Here is an 18,995-nt window from a genome sequence, read left to right as displayed (position 1 = left end):
ATGTTTGAACAGCGCTGGACTAGCCCACACGTTCATTTTGCTTCGTCCAAGGCTATGGTAGATTCTTGTTTTATTTGTGCAGTCGTCAGCACTTATTAACAGCTACCTGCTTCATGCTTGTACACTAGTGTATGTTTGGTTTCCAAATAGTATCCTGTCGGGAGCAATCAACAGCCAACCTTTTTCTGAGCATGTCACAGGAGTGCTGTTCTCATCACTGACAATGATGACTCAGCATACAGAGAGGAGGTACAGCAACTCATTAACTGGTGTGAGAAGAACAACCTGCTTCTCAACGTCAACAAAACAAAAGAAATAACTGTGGACTTCAGGAAAAAATGACAAACACACATCCCACTCATCATCAATGGCAGTGCTGTGGAATCTGTGAAAAGCACAAAGTTCCTGGGAGTGCACATCACAGATGATCTCACATGGTTTACAAACACCACCGCCCTGGTCAAGAAAGCGCAGACACGACTCCACTTCCTGCGGAGGATGAGAAGGGCCGACCTGCCCACATCTGCACTCACCACCTTCTATAGGGGTGCCATTGAAAGCATCCTGACCAGCAACCTCTCTGTCTGGCATGGCAGCTGTCTATCTGCAGACAAGAAGGCACTACAGAGGGTGGTGAGGACTGCAGAAAAGATCATCAGATCACCCTTACCAGCCATCAAGGATCTGTACACCTCACACTGCTTCAAGAGAGCAATGAACATCACCAAAGATCCAACACACCCAGCACACAAACTGTTTTCAATACTCCCATCAGGGAAGCGCTACCGCAGCGTACGGTCCCGTACCACCAGACTGGGAAACAGCTTCTTTCCACAAGCCATCAGACTCATCAACACACTGATGAGAACTACATAAACATTCCAAAGTTACATATAAACATTCCATTTATTTCATCATGCACTTTACCCTTGCACCTTACATATTACATCCAATTACTTGACCACTGACTGTTCCTTCTGCTGCTATGTGTATGTATGTATGTCTACTTATTGTCTAGTATTTTAGCCTTTTTTACTGCACACTGTGTGTGTGTTTGTGTGTGTGTGTGTGTGTATTACTATGTTAATTTTTTGTAACAGTATGTTAATTTGCACTGTGTGTGTGTGTGTGTGTGTGTGTGTGTGTGTGTGTGTGTGTGTGTGTGTGTGTGTGTGTGTGTGTGTGTGTGTGTGAGTGAGTTAGTGAGTGACTATCAATGTCCTATCTACATGTTTGCTAAACTGCACATTGGAACTGGCTAAACGCAATTTCAAACTTCTGTGTTAACCTTGTTACATAGATTTTTGACAATAAAGTTCTCTTGACTTGACTTGACTTGAGTGCTGTTCTCATAGCCAATCTCGTAATCAGATAATTTTTTCTTCTGCTTGTATCTTTCAGAATATCTTCTTCATCAAATTACGGCACCAATGAATCAACTCTCCAGTTTTGGAAGGATTCGTTATTCAAGCCCATTTACGTTTTCACTCTTCTGGTAGAATGAACACCACAAACATGATCTAATATAATTTCTAAAGAACATCACAGAATGGTTGTTTGTACCTGTTTCTAAAAAAAAAAGATTTCCAAATCTCTCTGTGTTATAGAGAACACGCTGTTCTATTGTTTTGATATTGTTTAGGAAAATGTGCTCCCAATTATCAAATCAAAAGTATTTTCATGGTTTACCTGACTACACAATTAGCTATGACCGACTGCATAACTTTTACATGAATATTAAACAACTTTCTCAACAACTCTTCTCTCGCGTTTGTACGAGGACACTAGGTGGCAGTAACGCCAGGTTGTACACTAGGTGGCAGTAACGCAAGGTCGGACACTAGGTGGCAGTATCGCAAGGTCGTACACTAGGTGGCAGTAACGCCAGGTCGTACACTAGGTGGCAGTAACGCCAGGTTTTCCCGTGTCGGCAGCGTCTTTTCTCGGCGTGGAAGAGTGCTTCAGTTCCCGGAGAGAGTTAGGAAACGTGGCCTTAGGAGAAACAACCGCCCGTACACATGACACACGCTTAGTCTCTGTCTGCACCCACCGCTGAATCTACACGTTTACTTCAACCGTTTACCGACACCTGCTCACCATGGCCGATATGGACCCAGACACAGCCGTACCGACCGAAGCCTCGCCGGTGCTGGAGACCCTGAACGTCACCGAGCCCAACGGAACCGACGCGGTTAACGCGAGCGTGGCGAAGTTCGTGGCCACCCCCGAGGGCACCGCGCTGGCGTACGGCAGCCTGGTGTTCATGGCGCTGCTGCCCATCTTCTTCGGCGCCCTGCGCTCCGTCAGCAGCTCCAAGAGCAAGGTGAACGGGTTTAACGACCCGGACACGCGATCCGGGCCGAACCGAGCTGCGCTCCCAAAACGCGTGTTTGCGTGTTCATGGGTTTTTCAGATCGAGCTTGTGCGATGAGCGCACATCCCGGAGAGACGTAAACGTTCACACTCACACTTAATTCAGGTTTAAAACTTAAGTGACCTGGCAAGGTCCGTTATCTAGCGGTGTGTTTCAGTCGCAACTCCATTATATCGTTATTTCCTCTGATCATCGTGAACGCGCCTCGGTTCCGGACCCACTTGAGTGCGAACGCGCTCTAGATTCGGGAGCTTCCTTCAGGTTCCTCGTGGTCCAGAAAAGGACCCAACGAGATGCTCGTCCGTAAATTAAACAGGCCGCTGAGTTGACATGGTGTGTAACTTGGACCGGATGACCGAACCGGTCGGTGACACTTGAACAAGCGCGTAACCGCCGCTCGGTGTAACTTCACCTCCTCGCCGCAGATGTTTCCTCCGAGATGTTTGACGTGTGGGCTCTTCAACGGTCACGGGGGTTTCCTTTATTTTAATCTCTCTCTCTGCGCCTATTTCACCCGTAGGTTGGCGCTGAGAGCGGGTTCGGTAATGGGTCCAGAGTGAGTATTAGAGCCACAGCGCAGCGACCGTCTGTTTGTTTCCCATATGTTTCCCCTCACGTCCCATCATGTCATCCAGAACCGGTGTGGATACCCGTGTCTGTTGATCATATGTGTGGAGTAGATCGTTTTTTTTAAACCACTGGCCAGTGCATGCTGTAATGGCTGATATAGAAGCAAATAAGGCATTACTGCTCGCCATAGGCTACGTGGGCTCATTCGGTGCTTTTAATAATAGGTGTAATATAGATATACTTTAATTAGCATGTTCTTCCCAGCCTTAAGCATACATCTGAGGTGCCCTTCAGATGAGATGGATCTGTTTGGCAATAAGCCAGAGCTTTTACCATTTTCAAATACAAAGGCTAATCCCCTCTCTAAACCTAAATCCTGTGAGTTATCTTGGAGTCTGGTGAGACACTGTCTCACACACTACCACCCTGACCCATTTTATGGAGACGGTATTCCGCCGTGGCCATAGATTAATTTGCAGCTCAAATCCACCGTGGCGTTGTTTGGCATGCGACATCGTATTTCATCATAGTAAATTTAGTACAGTATGAAATGCAGCATGTGCGATTGGGATATTATTTCTAATGTGTTTTATATGGTGGAGAATATTATTATTGATGTAAGCTATCAAGTCTTTAATCCACATAGGATTAAACATAGGTGGGTGAAGAACCTCTGCACCAGTCTCCTACTGGTGTGGTTCGTGAGACTTGAGACTGGACCGGTTGAGGGTGTGTTAAATATGTGCAATACAACAAGGAAGTGATCTGGTCTTACTTTTGTGATGACAAGTCAAAGTGTCTCACTTTTATTCCCCCCACCCCCTTTCCACACCCGCCACACCCCTCTCTCTCTCCCTCTCCCCCTCTCTCTTTCTCCCTCTCTTATCCCCCCTCCCAGAACTCCTCAGACATGCCAGAGACCATCACCAGCAGAGACGCCGCACGTTTCCCCATCATCGCCAGCTGCACCCTCTTTGGCCTTTATCTTTTCTTCAAGGTTAGCCGCATGCTCTGCTCAAACGTCCTGCTCTGCTCAAACGTCCTGCTCTGCACAAACGTCCTGAGGAGGACAGCCTAAGCAGACTTCCTGATAGTAAATCTTAGAAACAGATCCATGATGACACAACTGAAGCTTAAAAAAAAAACCTGTTTCCTGGACGCTCCTCGTTTTGACAAGGCGGGCACACCAACATAAGAGAGAGAGGACAGAGACTGGAGAACCGTTAACTCTTCATCCGAGGGGCCCTGCTCTGGGAATAAGAGCTTTCCGAAATGACCCACGTTCAGATCAACGTTTAGAAATGAGATACTGAGAATGAGTGTGTTCAGTGGCTTTAGTGTGTCATTGTGTGAACTAACACATTAACTGCATGCCAGAGTGTCTTAGTCACAGATGGTGTGTAAGATTATAAAATTATAATATTGCTAATGTAACCTTTTAATGGAAACAAATGGTAATTGTTTTCCCCATTTTTTTTAAACATATTTTTTAGATTTTTTCTCAAGAGTACATCAACCTGCTGTTATCCATGTACTTCTTTGTGCTGGGAATTTTAGCCCTGTCCCACACAATGAGGTAAGAGGCCAGTGTCTCTTTAAATTCAGTCTGTTGGCTAATAGAGTCTACAGCATATGAGGTTAAATATCTGTGTGTGTGTGTGTGTGTGTCAGTCCCTTCATGAACAGAATTTTGCCCGCCAATCTGCCGAACAAGCAGTACCAGCTCCTTTTCACGCAGGGCTCTGGAGAGAGCAAAGAGGGTGAGTTCTGTCCCATAGGGCTGATCACATGATCACATGAGCTTATAACGACAATTTCAAAATGAACTTGTTCAAGATCCTTCTAATCTCGTTGTATTTATGTTGCAGTGATGCACACACACACACACACACACACACACACACACACACACACACACACACACACAGGGTTGGGTGCAGTGTTTTGTAGTTCTGAGCTAGCCAGGTCTGTTAGTCCTATTGTGCTATAACAGGTCACACGGGTTACTGTTGTGATGGTTTAACTGGTCGCAAGAATTATTGTTGTGGTGATTTGTCAGGTCGCACAGATTATTGTTGTGATGGTTTAACTGGTCGCACAGATTATTGTTGTGATGGTTTAACTGGTCGCACAGATTATTGTTGTGATGGTTTAACTGGTCGCACAGATTATTGTTGTGATGGTTTAACTGGTCGCACATATTATTGTTGTGATGGTTTAACTGGTCGCACATATTATTGTTGTGATGGTTTAAATGGTCGCACATATTATTGTTGTGATGGTTTAACTGGTCGCACAGATTATTGTTGTGATGGTTTAACTGGTCGCACAGATTATTGTTGTGATGGTTTAACTGGTCGCACAGATTATTGTTGTGATGGTTTAACTGGTCGCACAGATTATTGTTGTGATGGTTTAACTGGTCGCACAGATTATTGTTGTGATGGTTTAACTGGTCGCACAGATTATTGTTGTGATGGTTTAACTGGTCGCACAGATTATTGTTGTGATGGTTTAACTGGTCGCACATATTATTGTTGTGATGGTTTAACTGGTCGCACATATTATTGTTGTGATGGTTTAAATGGTCGCACATATTATTGTTGTGATGGTTTAACTGGTTGCATGAATTCTGGATGTGGTGGTTTTAAACCAATAGTTTGACGGTGCCAACACCAGTCCAGATGTGTTGTGTGTGTGATTCATGAAATATGGGAATCTAATAAAGTATGACTGCTGTTCTGGGAAAGTCTTTTGTTAATGTTAATGTCTTTCGAAAGGATAAAAAGGGAGGTGTGTGTGTATGTGTGTGTGTGTGTGTGGCAGTGTTAAAGAGCAGAGTGTGGCGAGGCAGAGCTGGAAGACAGGTGTGTGTTGTGGGGGGGTGGGTGGAGTTACAGAGGTGGGCGGAGTTACAGAGGCAGAGAGAAAACAGCCTGTGGTGTTCACAGTGGCTGCTGGAACCACTGGAGGTGTGGGGGACGCTCTTACACGCACTAAATCACACACGTCTCACACATTTGTCCTGAATTGAATGCAGTAAGGTTATTTGCACATACACTAAACCATGACTGCTTCCTCCCACAGAAATAGTCAACTATGAGTTTGACATCAAGGACATGATATGTCTGGGCATTAGCAGTGTGGTGGGGGTCTGGTACGTCATTAAAAAGGTACAGTTCACCTCGCCATACCTCGTAGTAAATGAGATGTGCATTAGTGCGTGTAGTTCTGTAAGCACGGCTTGTTTACATCCATCACTGTTTACATCCACGACTGTAACAAAAGAGAACACTCAAATCCGTCTATAATGGTTTTTGTCTGAAAAAAATGCTTTGTGTATCAACCTTTTGGGTTATTTGATTGACAGCACTGGGTAGCCAATAACCTGTTTGGTCTGGCGTTTGCCCTAAACGGGGTGGAGCTACTACATCTGAATAATGTCAGCACTGGCTGTATCCTTCTTGGAGGACTGTTTGTGTATGATGTTTTCTGGGTGAGTTGAGTAATCTTTCCATCTCTCCACACAACCCCTCCCCACACCCCGAATATGAAACATCCTGTGTAAATCAAGAGTAACAGTTCTACAGACGTGTCTGTGTTTTTAACATGCACCTCAGGGTACAATCAGTCTCAGCAAGCAGGAGCTGCTACACTTCATTACAGTAGTAATGAATATTATTATTAATAGTATTATTACAGGAAGGAATACTACACAACAGGGTTTTATTACAGATACATTTTGTGAACCATAAAATATTCTGCCAGAAATAGATGTCGAAGCACTTCAAATGCAAACGGCGAGTTTGTAGATTTGTATTTTGCAATCTGTATTTGGTTGGTAAATTGCCCAGATATGTGCACACATGGACCCTCTGTGGGCGAGTGTTCAGAGCAGATAAATCAACTGTATTGATCAGCAACGATGGGACCAATCACCTGCCTTCTCTTTCAGGTCTTTGGCACCAACGTCATGGTGACTGTTGCCAAGTCTTTCGAAGCACCTATTAAGTGTGAGTACAGTCTTTATTATTTGAGTGGGGAAATATTTCCTACAGTAAATCCAGACCCTCCTTGTGAAAGGAGTTGATTCACTACCTGTTGGCCTTGCCTGTGTGATGGTACCTGTATATTTTTGGCGTACCTGTTCTTGAACGTGTGTGTGTGTGTGTGTGTGTGTGTGTGTGTGTGTGTGTGTGTGTGTGTGTGTGTGTGTGTGTGTGTGTGTGTGTGTGTGTGTGTGTGTGTGTGTGTGTGTGTGTTCTGTAGTGGTTTTCCCCCAGGACCTACTGGAGAAGGGCTTGGGTGCCAGTAACTTTGCGATGCTGGGTCTCGGTGACATCGTCATCCCAGGTAACTTTGCGTTGCTGGGTCTGAGGACATGGTCGTCCCGGTGGCTCTGGACAGATGGAGCATTACCCCTTACCTGTTAACAGCCTGATGCAGCATTAGCCCTTACCTGTTAACAGCCTGCAGGTGACCGTTGGCCGTCTGGTCTATGGTGCAGGCCGGGCTTGTGCAGTAAAGCATTTACAAATGGGTGTGGTACCTGCAGTTTGAAAGCCATGTACTTAGGGAGAAATGACCTCAGCAGACGAGAGTCCCACGGGTTCCTGTGTTGACATGGAGAAAACTTAATTTGCTTCTCTTTTATTTTGACTGTCAGACTGTGCCAACAGGCTATGTGCCACAAACCCATCAGGCTCTGTAGCCACGTTTCTCACGTTTCTCGTGTTTCTCACGTTTCTCGTGTTTCTCTAAGGTATCTTCATCGCTCTGCTCCTTCGCTTTGATGTCAGGTAAAGCCACTTTGTTCTCTACAGTATGCAATCTATCGATTTGAACGTTTTCACACACTGAAGTTCACTTATCTCCCCTCTCACCTCCTCCCCCTCCCCCCTCTCACCTCCTCATCTCCTCTCCTCTCCTTCCAGCCTGAAGAAGAACACACGGACGTACTTCTATACCAGTTTCCTGGCCTACATCTTTGGCCTGGGTCTCACCATCTTCGTCATGCACACGTTCAAGCACGCCCAGGTGAGATGTTGAGATGCAGGGGGGGTAGCGTGAGGGGGATGGAGGGCAGACGTGTCACCCACGACCTGTCTGTCTGCGTGAGGGGGATGGAGGGGCAGACGTCTCACCCACGACCTGTCTGTCTGTGTGAGGGGGATGGAGAGGCAGACGTCTCACCCACGACCTGTCTGTCTGCGTGAGGGGGATGGGAGGGGCAGACGTCTCACCCACGGCCTGTCTGTCTGCGTGAGGGGGATGGAGAGGCAGACGTGTCACCCACGGCCTGTCTGTCTGTGTGAGGGGGATGGGAGGGGCAGACGTCTCACCCACGACCTGTCTGTCTGCTTCTCTTCCCAGCCTGCTTTGCTGTACCTGGTTCCAGCCTGTGTGGGCTTCCCTGTGGTAGTGGCCCTGCTCAAAGGAGAACTGACGGAGATGTTTAGGTAACACATCCCTCCATAATTGCTCTTTTGTACACATGTCCTGGATGTGAATTGGCCAGCAGGGGGAGCCCTCCGGCCTGCACAAATGTTTATACTAAAAGCCCCTTTTCATTCCCTGGAACTTTAATATCTTCATATTTCAGCTCCTGTTCCTGCACATCTGTTGAGTAATTTATTAGTAATTTAGTTTTTATGAGTGTATGTGTGTGTTCACTCGCACTACTAATCTGTCTGATTGTCCAGCCCTTGACATAGAGGAGTGTGAGTGGGTGGGTGGGGCTCCTGGGTGGGTGGGGCTCCTGGCACAGGGCAGATTGACATGCCAGGGGGCACATGACCAAGTGCCAGCTGTGGGGTGAGGGGCAGTTACTGTTGCCAGGAAATCCTGCACGATAGCTGCCATAGCAACGATGAAGCAGTGACCTTCAGAGCAGGCACCTAATGACTTCAGTGCCAGGTTCTGTTCGTGTGTGTGTGTGTGTGTGTGTGTGTGTGTGTGTGTGTGTGAGAGAGATTTTTTTGTGGCGCTATAATCATTTCTGGGGCCAAATTATGGCCAGCTTGTGGATAAATGTCTGAGGAAGAGTTTGATAAACATTTGTTTTTGGTTTCTTGGTTCTTTTAATTTCATAATTGGACATCAGGAGGTGTTGGTGTTATTGGACATCAGGAGGTGTTGGTGTTATTGGACATCAGGAGGTGTTGGTGTTATTGGACATCAGGAGGTGTTGGTGTTATTGGACATCAGGAGGTGTTGGTGTCATTGGACATCAGGAGGTGTTGGTGTCATTGGACATCAGGAGGTGTTGGTGTCATTGGACATCAGGAGGTGTTGGTGTCATTGGACATCAGGAGGTGTTGGTGTCATTGGACATCAGGAGGTGTTGGTGTCATTGGACATCAGGAGGTGTTGGTGTCATTGGACATCAGGAGGTGTTGGTGTCATTGGACATCAGGAGGTGTTGGTGTCATTGGACATCAGGAGGTGTTGGTGTCATTTCATGGTGAAACCTCTGAAGGTTTTTTGGTCCTCCCACATTTTGTGCTGGGTTCATGTTTATCTTTGTAGATAGTTTAGTTTTTTTTTTTTTCCCTTTTCTTTCTTCAATTAAATATATGAATGAAAATAAACATTAAGGATTAGTTTCTTTAAAATTAAGATAATTCTTGGTTCACAGCAGAGCTAAGGTATTTTAATTATTTAGAATAAAATTGCTGCCCAAAGAATGCCTGACTGATAAACATTGTGCATGCAGGAGTATTTAAATATAGAGGACTGGCTGCTCTGGGCTTTCTGACCAGGTCATCACGTGGCCGACTCTCTCCACCACCTCTGACCATGTTTGATCTCCCAGTGCTTCTTTTAAACTGGAGGGCCCAGAAAAAAAACACGAGACTGAATTTTCAGGCCTCCCTTCTCCTTCCTGCCCCGTCTGTGCTGTGAGCCTGGGTCGCCTGTTCTTCTTTCTCTTTCTAACGTACTCTTTCTTTCGTTCTCTCCTCCTCCCTCTCTCCGGCCGCGGCGCGTAGCTATGAGTCGTCTGACGAGGTGCTGCCACACACTCCGCGCCTCACACACTTCCCCACTGTATCGGGCTCTCCCGCCAGCCTGGTCAACTCCATGCAGAGCGCGGCTGGCTCCTCCCCCCACCGACGCCGCCACACCCCCTCCAACATGTAAACGCCCACCTCGCTCCCCGCCGTGCTCCTGTCTGCTCTCTCCTGGGCAGGTACGCCGCCCCCCCTTGACCCTTGACCTTGACCCCCACTCCTCTGAGCACATCCGCGTGATACTGATTCTCCACCCTGTGTTCCATTCTGGACTGTCTCCATCCATCCTGTCATCATTTTTCAGCTGAGAGAATACTTCACCCAAACATGCTGCTGTGATTAGCAATGAGCTAAAGAAGGAAACGAAAGCAAAGGGAAAGCTGTCTGATAGTTATTAGCAGCATTAGCAGTTGCTGAGTGAAGTGATCTTCTCTCATACCTCCAAATTTCTGTGAGGTTCAAACCAAGAGTTTCTTTTGAAATGTCTTGGCCAGTCTAGAAGGTGTAGTAGATGCTCTAGCCGCTGTTGCGAGCATATCGAAGCATCCAGAATCTGCAGCTGTTGGTTGGTTCTCCAGAACGACGTCACCCAGGCTCGCACCACCTCGTCTGCTTTCGTTGAGTCGTGACCTCAGGAAACCTCAGAGTAAAACACGAGATCAGGGCTGTCGAAAACGACCCGCTGGCAGCAGCTTCAGCTTAAACCTGCGAGGGAGTGGCTCACACTTCCCTGGACATGGAACCAAGATCATCTCGTCTTGGCGTTGGAGAGACGGCACTAGTCCCTCCTACCACGGACTCCCAACGTCCAGAGCCTCTACGGCTCGGGCTCATTGCAGGAGGTTTGATTGACTGCCCCGGCAGTCCCGCTATCCCCCTCCAGCCTGCAGTGCATGGGCCCCTGGAAGGTCAAAGCTCCACTAGTGTCCCATGCAGCAGCCCTGCTGGCTCTCATATGTGGAGCACCACGACGTCCATCCTGCCTGTTCCTGAGTGTGAGGCGTTTCTCTCGAGCGTACGAGCCAGCCTGCCACTGAAGATGCTCACCCCAACAGACCTGAGCTAGGGGAAACGCAGGTTTACAGGACAGAGGCACTGGCATCTCGGTTTTTCTTGCGTGCTCTCACTCTCTGTCTCTCACTCTCTGTCTCTCACTCTCTGTCTCTCACTCTCTGTCTCTCACTCTCTGTCTCTCACTCTCTGTCTCTCACTCTCTGTCTCTCACTCTCTGTCTCTCACTCTCTGTCTCTCACTCTCTGTCTCTCACTCTCTGTCTCTCACTCTCTGTCTCTCACTCTCTGTCTCTCACTCTCTGTCTCTCACTCTCTGTCTCTCACTCTCTCTCTCTCAACTCTCTCTCTCAACTCTCTCTCTCTCTCTCTCTCTCTTTCTCTCATGTCTCTCACTCTGTGTCTAACTTCCTCATTTTTTTTTTGTTTGCTCTCAGGTATGAGGAGTCTTCGGAGGAATCAACAAAAGAAGAGAAAACAGAGACTGACAAAGACAAATAAACCATAAAGGAAAGTGACTCCTGCCCCAGTCGTGCTTCTCACCACCATTCTCCACAACATCATTTCAAGAGCAGTGCACCTCTGACAACCTCCACACGAGGGCGCACTTCACGTTGCCCAAGGTCTCATGTCACCATGCGCATGGAGCAGGCTGATGTACTATGTAACTGGTTTAATGACGGACTTTTCTCTTCTGTTTAGTTTTTTTAGTAGTTTCCAATGGTTGATTTGTAAAACAAGATGTTGAGAGCTTTCTCTGTGCCTGTGTATTTGTTGTCTGTTTGCTGTTTTCTTGTCATTTGTTTGTGTGCTTCACCCGGATGGCCTTCTTCATAATAGTAGAATATTGTTTACTGGACATTTATTCTTTAAGGGACAGAATTTTAAGATGGTATTGAAGCAGTCGTGAAGGATCGGTTGGGTTTCCTTTTTCGCAGTGCTGGTTCTGGTTTGTAGGTATCTCCGTGTTGCTCTGTGATGGCTGTCCTGTAGTGCTGAAGCAGAGCTGCACCACACAGCCTGATGGTTTGGTCACACACCTGGACTGCGTGAAGAATCTGCAGTGTCCTGCTTTATCTGAAGGCTTGCAGGGTGTCTCCTCGGCCATGCCCAAATCACCCCCCTCTCTCGGTCCCGCTCAGCCGGACAGTGATTAAAATTCTGTCCTTTTCAACAATGACATGGGATGGTTCTGGGGCTCTGGTTGAGGCCACAGCTGCGATCCTGAGGTGTTTGATGGGGGTTGGGGGTCCGTTTGGAACAGAACACCACTCTCAACCTGAGCCTACTCCTGTCCGTCAGCCTCTTCTCCGGCTTATTGAAGTGGCATCGGTCTGCGGTCCGTCATCGTAGTTTCCCCCATCCCCCCTGATGTCCCAGTTTCCCTCTAATGGTTCAAGCTTCTGTGAAGAGCATATGTTTCTTTAATTTTTATTTTATTTTTATCCACAATAAATTGTGGTTTATACCGCCATAGGCAAGCAGAAAGGGTGTTTGTGTCAATGTTTAAAGGTGATGTAATGGAATGATGTTCAGGAAGCCATGCAGGGGAGATTCACATTATTAGTGTTTTAATAAAAGTACATCATTATAGCAATATCTGTATTTCCAGAGTTGAAGTAGGGAAATACTTAAAGCTAAAATGTTAACAGAACCTTTAACTGCCCCATACATTCCACAGAGTACAATTTGTGGTCCCAATTATGATTCAGTGGGTGGGGGTGAATCAGAAAATCTGCTTTGATTCATTTTGAGCTGATTCAAATGAGGGGGAGAAAGTGATTCCATTCAGTGACTACATACTAACGCCAGAGTTGTCTTTGATTCATATGCTCAAGTTTTTGAGACTGAAGGAAAGTCAACAGCATCAATGAGTCACGGATTCATCACTGGTAGCAAATCTAAAACTTTTTAAAGAAATAAAGTCAAGTTATAGTATAGCATATGCAGCACACAACACAATCTTTTCTGCGATTTGATTTTCTCTTGCCTCTTTCTCTGTCTCTTTAGGATGTTTCATGTTTATAGGATACGTAGTGACAACAGAGTGGCCAAACAGTGACTGTTAACTCCCAGAGACATGACTCATGTCATTAGCAGGCCAGTTACCCTCATTTGCACTGCTACACAAAGTTCCCAGTTTGCTGTATACTGGGAGGTACTGTATAATATGCAAACTTGTAAGCTATTCTTGTAAACCTTATTAGACTTAAAAAATCCAGATGGAATATTTGGACTTTTCCGTGTGTTCAGTTTTTCTTTGGAAAAATGGAATAAGAAATGTGTAACTGTTAACCCTGATGAGATCCGGGCGTGGTCTACCTTCTTGGGGTCCAGCTGGGCGTGGGGGACCCATTGCATTTTTTGTTAAAATAATCAGCAGATTTAGCCCAATTGCAAGTAAAATAAACAATACATATGTTAAATTAGTTTGCTCTCATTTATTTATTAGTTACTTTTTTATTAAAATGTAACACAATAAGGAAATGAATCATAAATCATGCTGGCTGACAGGCTGGTCCTATGGCTAGCTGCTGACGGGCTGGTGCTAACGGAGCTGGCTGCTGCTCATCCTCCTTTTCATTATCACTATCAGACTCTGATATTTCAGAAATGTGATCCTGAAATTTCTTCTTCTGAATCACCATCAAAATCCTCTGTCTCTTCCAATAGCAGCTGTAAGGCAGTCTGAACTGAGAATCGCTTTGCCATCTTTTATAGCATTTTTAGCATTTTTAGCATTTATAGCATCATGTCCCCATGATTGGATGAAACACACACTCACACACACATAGACACACACACACACACACACACACACACACACACACACACAGGTCCAGAGAGGAGGGAGGGATAATGAGGGCTGAGAGAAAAGATGCTTCTTTCAGATCTCACCCCTTTGTCTCTATAGAGATTCTTCGTCTGCTGTCTGACAATATGCAATCAACCCCTGATGTGACAACCATCAAAAGTGTTGATGGTTGCTCACCTTTGCATGCCAAACTCCTCTGTCCTTTGTTTGTATATCCTTTAAAGTCATACAGTCGACTATCAACTACCCAACCCAATGTTGATTGCCCACTTTGACTAGCCCAGGGCCCAGTGGACCCTGGACCCTGTATGTAATACAAATGTGAAGGGGGGGGTACGGGGGGGTGGTCATTGAAAATATTTTCTGATTTATGTTGCTCACAGAAAATGAGCCAAGGACCAATGAATCTCAGTTTGAAAAAAAAAAAATTGTAGAATTTTTTTAAGCTGATTTTTTAAAAATGGGTCCCACAGACCCTTGGACCATATAAGGGTTAATTAGAAACTGGTTAATGTTGATTTGCTATCACTAGATGGCGCCAAACGCTCAACCCTAGCGACTCTTGAGTAGTTTGTACAAAGGTGAGCACGATAGCGAGTTAAGCTTACTAACTTTCCCAACGTTTCCCAATTTTAATAATGATCTTGTTAATAAACTATTTTCCCTTCGTAGTCCATGAATGTATAAAGAACACAGTCTTGTAAAATTCAATCTGAAGCTTCAGACAGTTGTGATTCAGTGTGGAAGGGGGGTGGATAGCAAATGCTTTTGTGTTACGATTTAGCTTTTTTTTTTGTTTCCTGGATAAAACGTGGAAAATATAAGTATGGCATGTAAATATTTTATATAATTTACAGTATATAGTTGTTGATGTATTAAATAGAAATAACCTACAGTTATGGTTCAACCATGGAACTCTTTACCTAATTAAACTACTATTAAGTGAAAACAGATCTGAGTCAAATACTTATGCAGAATGCAAATGCTGAGCGATCTCGTGTTTCCTTTGGTGTATTCCTGAGGTCAGGCCAGGATCTGTGCACACGACTACACGTGTTTCTCACGCATACGCAGCTGAACGAAGATCACCCCTAGCTGTGTTCTGTTTGTCTGTGTAAACATGACAACTGTGTCTCTTTCATCAGCTCAGTGTAGACAGGACAGAGGGTGTTAAATACACCAGGATTTACAGCCACTTACCCTGTGGGAAATGTCCTGATAAACACACGTTGAATCCTGCAGGACTTTAATCTGGATGGTGGACACTTGTTTTGCCATTGGTCAATGCATTCTGTTTCCTATTTTTCCGTTTTGATACGTTCAACTTTGTTTGGTCCATCAATGTCTCCAACAAATGTCCAGTACATGGCTGTCCCCTGTGTGTCTGTGTGTGCTCTTAGGGTGTCTGGGCAACAGACTCTGAACACTTCTTCACACTTCCGTCTGTGTGCTCAGTTGTTCTTGTGCTCAGATGGCATCCAGAACAGATCAGAATTCTTCACATTCAGGAGACGGCAGCTAAAACACCATGGCAACTCTCTCCTCCCGCAGAAAAGACACGAACCGTGGGGAGTTCTTGGAGCTTAGAGCTGGGAATTCACCCACTAAAACTGAGTGTACATGCAACTTAACACATACAAGCACACACAGAGTGGTGATGCTGAATCACGTCTGTGAGGACATTCTCAGGAACCTGTGAGAGTGCTTCCAGGTCCAGTTACTGGTACTGTAGCAGAGGGGTCTGAACACTTCTCCTCATGTTGCCATTTAGGGCAGATAGCATCCCACAGAGCCAAGAGATGGGCCTTCCCAGTGTGAAACCCCCTACCTGCCATGAGATGGGCCATTCCAGTGCCAAACCCCCTGCCTGACTTGAGATGGACCGTTCCAGTGCCAAACTCCCTGCCTGCCATGAGATCTATGCCTGTAAATTCATTTCCCATGCAGTCAAAGTAGTGTGTGTATGTGTATGTGTGTGTGTGTAAGAATAATACTAGGAGGAAAGGGGCACTTGATGTTAATGGGAAGGTCAGGTTTCAAAGTTGGAACATCTGCAGATCTCTTTCTACTCTCTGTCTTTCTCTCCCTCTCATTCTCTATGGAGCTTCCCTTTAAACACCCCCCCCCCACAAACCCCCTACCCGTTTCCTATGCAGGTGTGCTTTTGCGGGGCCGCGGGGGGCCTCCATGCCCCTTGGTCATGTCATGGCCCCCAAAACAAGCACTCCACATTAGCTCAGTTGCCAGGCAGTTGCTAGGTGACTCGCCCTCTGTCCCCTAGTGACCCCCGGTTTGGGTGTCCCTAACCCTTTTTCTAGCTGTCCACCGCCCTGGAGTCTCAGAAGAAGGGGCTCAGCGGTGGATGCAGTGGCACTTTCTGTGGATCTCATTGTGTGGTGAAACCTTTCAGCTGTGTGGAGCAGGACCACCCTCCTTTCCCAGAGCCAGCGCTGGACGGGCAGTTCTCTGAGCACTGGGGGCCACCTTCAACCTTCCAACCTTCTCCCAAAGAGAAACCCACCAGTGAGACCCTTCATTCAGGCTGACTGGTACATCTGAATGGGTAGATACAGTGTGATGTTCTCGCAGCTGTGTGTTGAAGGAGCAGCTATTGAAAAACACAATTTTAAGAGCTAATTTCCCCATGTGAAAGGGGTTAAACCACAGTGGAGAGAGAGAGAGAGAGAGAGAGAGAGAGAGAGAGAGAGAGAGAGGTGGAAAGAGGCAGGATAGAAGGAATTAATGACAAAAGAGAGAAGCTTTCTACTGCTGAGTCAGAGTGACTGATCTGACAGTGTTTATTTGAAATCAAACAAACATTTCCAGAGATTTTCAATGCTGTGATTCATGAGAAGATTCATGATTTAGGATCGTCCTCTTCTCTCAAACCAAAGCTGACTGACATTAAGATATTCGTTTCCCCACACTGTTTAGTGCCTCCATCGCCAACAGCTTAATGAATCACAGCTGCCTCCGCTGATCTGGTTACTGATGCCATTGTACATATTTCAGACTTCAACAACCTCTGACTCCACGAATGAAATGTGTTGTGAATCATTTGTTAAACGAATACACCCTGAAGGATCCAGTACCATCCCAAAGTAATGTGGCATCTTTACTATTTAAAATGAACATTGCTCAGGTAATTACATAAAATATAGCTGTACATAATAAGTGGTTGGCCACATCAAGAGACTTTGCCTTATGTCGCTTTATGTTCAGGTTTGCCCCGCCCCCAACCCTGTGTTTTAGAATGTGTCCATTTGTTCTAATTTGAACCAATCAGTGAGCAAAGATGGCAGATCGAGAAGAGTTTTGCTCAGAATGGAGGGGAAAAGCATTTATGCATAATCTGCACAGCAAAATCTGTCAGATTGGCCTGACTCATACGGTATTAATTCAGACCCAAACTTGTTTGGCTGATGTATGATATACGGTCACCCTAGACTGTTGCTTTAGCCGGACAGAGAAGACTCAGTCTTGTCCTGAAGATTCACAGACTGCCAAAGTTGAGCAGCTGCCTCCAAACATCAGTCTGATTTGTTGCAGTCTGTTGACACACTATGGCTAATTGCCTTCATTAGGATGTGGAAGGAGACAACTACTCCTAGATGATCACTTGGCCTCCAGAAATCTGATAAACACAGAAATCTGATAAACACAGAAATCTGATAAACAGCTCCAGGCTGCTTTCTGGGATGAAGGATGTAACTGGGAGCACTTCAAGTACCACAGACTCGTAAACTCCTGCTAATAAAGTCCGCCTGCATGAGCCATGGGTCTGATGGCTCACTGCTGCCAGAGCGGAGAGCTACAGAGCCAAAGGACACGTGGCAGGAGAAGGTCTGATGCTGCATACAACACCACTCACCCCACCGTCCCCATTAACACCACTAACCCCCCTAAACCCCACTGTCCCCATTAACACCACTCACCCCACCGTCCCCATTAACACCACTAACCCCCCTAAACCCCACCGTCCCCATTAACACCACTCACCCCACCGTCCCCCATTACCACCACTAACCCCCCTAAACCCCACCGTCCCCATTAACACCACTCACCCCACCGTCCCCATTAACACCACTAACCCCCCTAAACCCCACTGTCCCCATTAAAACCACTCACCCCACTGTCCCCATTAACACCACTAACCCCCCCTAAACCCCATTGTCCCCATTAACACCACTCACCCCACCGTCCCCATTAACACCACTCACCCCACCGTCCCCATTAACACCACTAACCCCCCTAAACCCCACCGTCCCCATTAACACCACTCACCCCACCGTCCCCATTAACACCACTAATCCCCCTAAACCCCACCGTCCCCATTAACACCACTCACCCCACCGTCCCCATTACCACCACTAACCCCCCTAAACCCCACCGTCCCCATTAACACCACTCACCCCACCGTCCCCATTAACACCACTAACCCCCCTAAACCCCACTGTCCCCATTAAAACCACTCACCCCACTGTCCCCATTAACACCACTAACCCCCCCTAAACCCCATTGTCCCCATTAACACCACTCACCCCACCGTCCCCATTAACACCACTAACCCCCCTAAACCCCACCGTCCCCATTAACACCACTCACCCCACCGTCCCCATTAACACCACTCACCCCACCGTCCCCATTAAAACCACTCACCCCACCGTCCCCACTAACATCACTAACCTCCCTAAACCCCACCGTCCCCATTAACACCACTCACCCCACCGTCCTCATTAACATCACTAACCCCCCTAAACCCCACCGTCCCCATTAACACCACTCACCCCACCGTCCCCATTAACACCACTAACCCCCCTAAACCCCACCGTCCCCATTAACACCACTCACCCCACCGTCCCCATTAACACCACTAACCCCCCTAAACCCCACCGTCCCCATTAACACCACTCACCCCACCGTCCCCATTAACACCACTAACCCCCCTAAACCCCACCGTCCCCATTAACACCACTCACCCCACCGTCCCCATTAACACCACTAACCCCCCTAAACCCCACCGTCCCCATTAACACCACTCACCCCACCGTCCCCATTAACACCACTAACCCCCCTAAACTCCACTGTCCCCATTAACACCACTAACCCCCCTAAACCCCACTGTCCCCATTAACACCACTAACCCCCCTAAACCCCACTGTCCCCTCTCTCTTTTCTGTCGGGACGTGCCGTGATGTAACTGCCACACAATGCTT

The 18,995-nt window shown here is 46.7% G+C and overlaps 1 protein-coding gene across 3 annotated transcripts; it reads left to right on the top strand.

Moving 5' to 3' along the window:
• Positions 1 to 1,926: 1,926 nt before the first annotated feature.
• Positions 1,927 to 13,390, top strand: hm13 (histocompatibility (minor) 13). 3 transcript variants are annotated; one of them, XM_077018750.1, is made up of 13 exons: positions 1,929 to 2,323; positions 2,895 to 2,930; positions 3,843 to 3,941; positions 4,438 to 4,520; positions 4,616 to 4,704; positions 6,032 to 6,117; positions 6,315 to 6,440; positions 6,900 to 6,957; positions 7,214 to 7,297; positions 7,707 to 7,743; positions 7,879 to 7,981; positions 8,318 to 8,403; positions 11,402 to 13,390. In XM_077018750.1, the coding sequence occupies exons 1-13, from the start codon at positions 2,099 to 2,101 to the stop codon at positions 11,463 to 11,465; spliced, it is 1,176 nt and encodes a 391-aa protein (XP_076874865.1). In that variant the 5' UTR covers positions 1,929 to 2,098; the 3' UTR covers positions 11,466 to 13,390. The 3 variants fall into 3 exon arrangements, with proteins under 3 accessions (XP_076874867.1, XP_076874865.1, XP_076874866.1); XM_077018752.1 differs by lacking the exons at positions 2,895 to 2,930; positions 11,402 to 13,390 and adding an exon at positions 9,934 to 11,366 and having other exon boundaries at positions 1,927 to 2,323; XM_077018751.1 differs by lacking the exon at positions 2,895 to 2,930 and having other exon boundaries at positions 1,930 to 2,323.
• The last annotated feature ends 5,605 nt before the right edge of the window (positions 13,391 to 18,995 follow it).

The sequence above is a fragment of the Brachyhypopomus gauderio genome, chromosome 10, assembly GCF_052324685.1.
Source record: "Brachyhypopomus gauderio isolate BG-103 chromosome 10, BGAUD_0.2, whole genome shotgun sequence".
Taxonomy (NCBI): Eukaryota; Metazoa; Chordata; class Actinopteri; order Gymnotiformes; family Hypopomidae; genus Brachyhypopomus; species Brachyhypopomus gauderio.
This window is presented reverse-complemented; position numbering and strand designations above follow the sequence as displayed.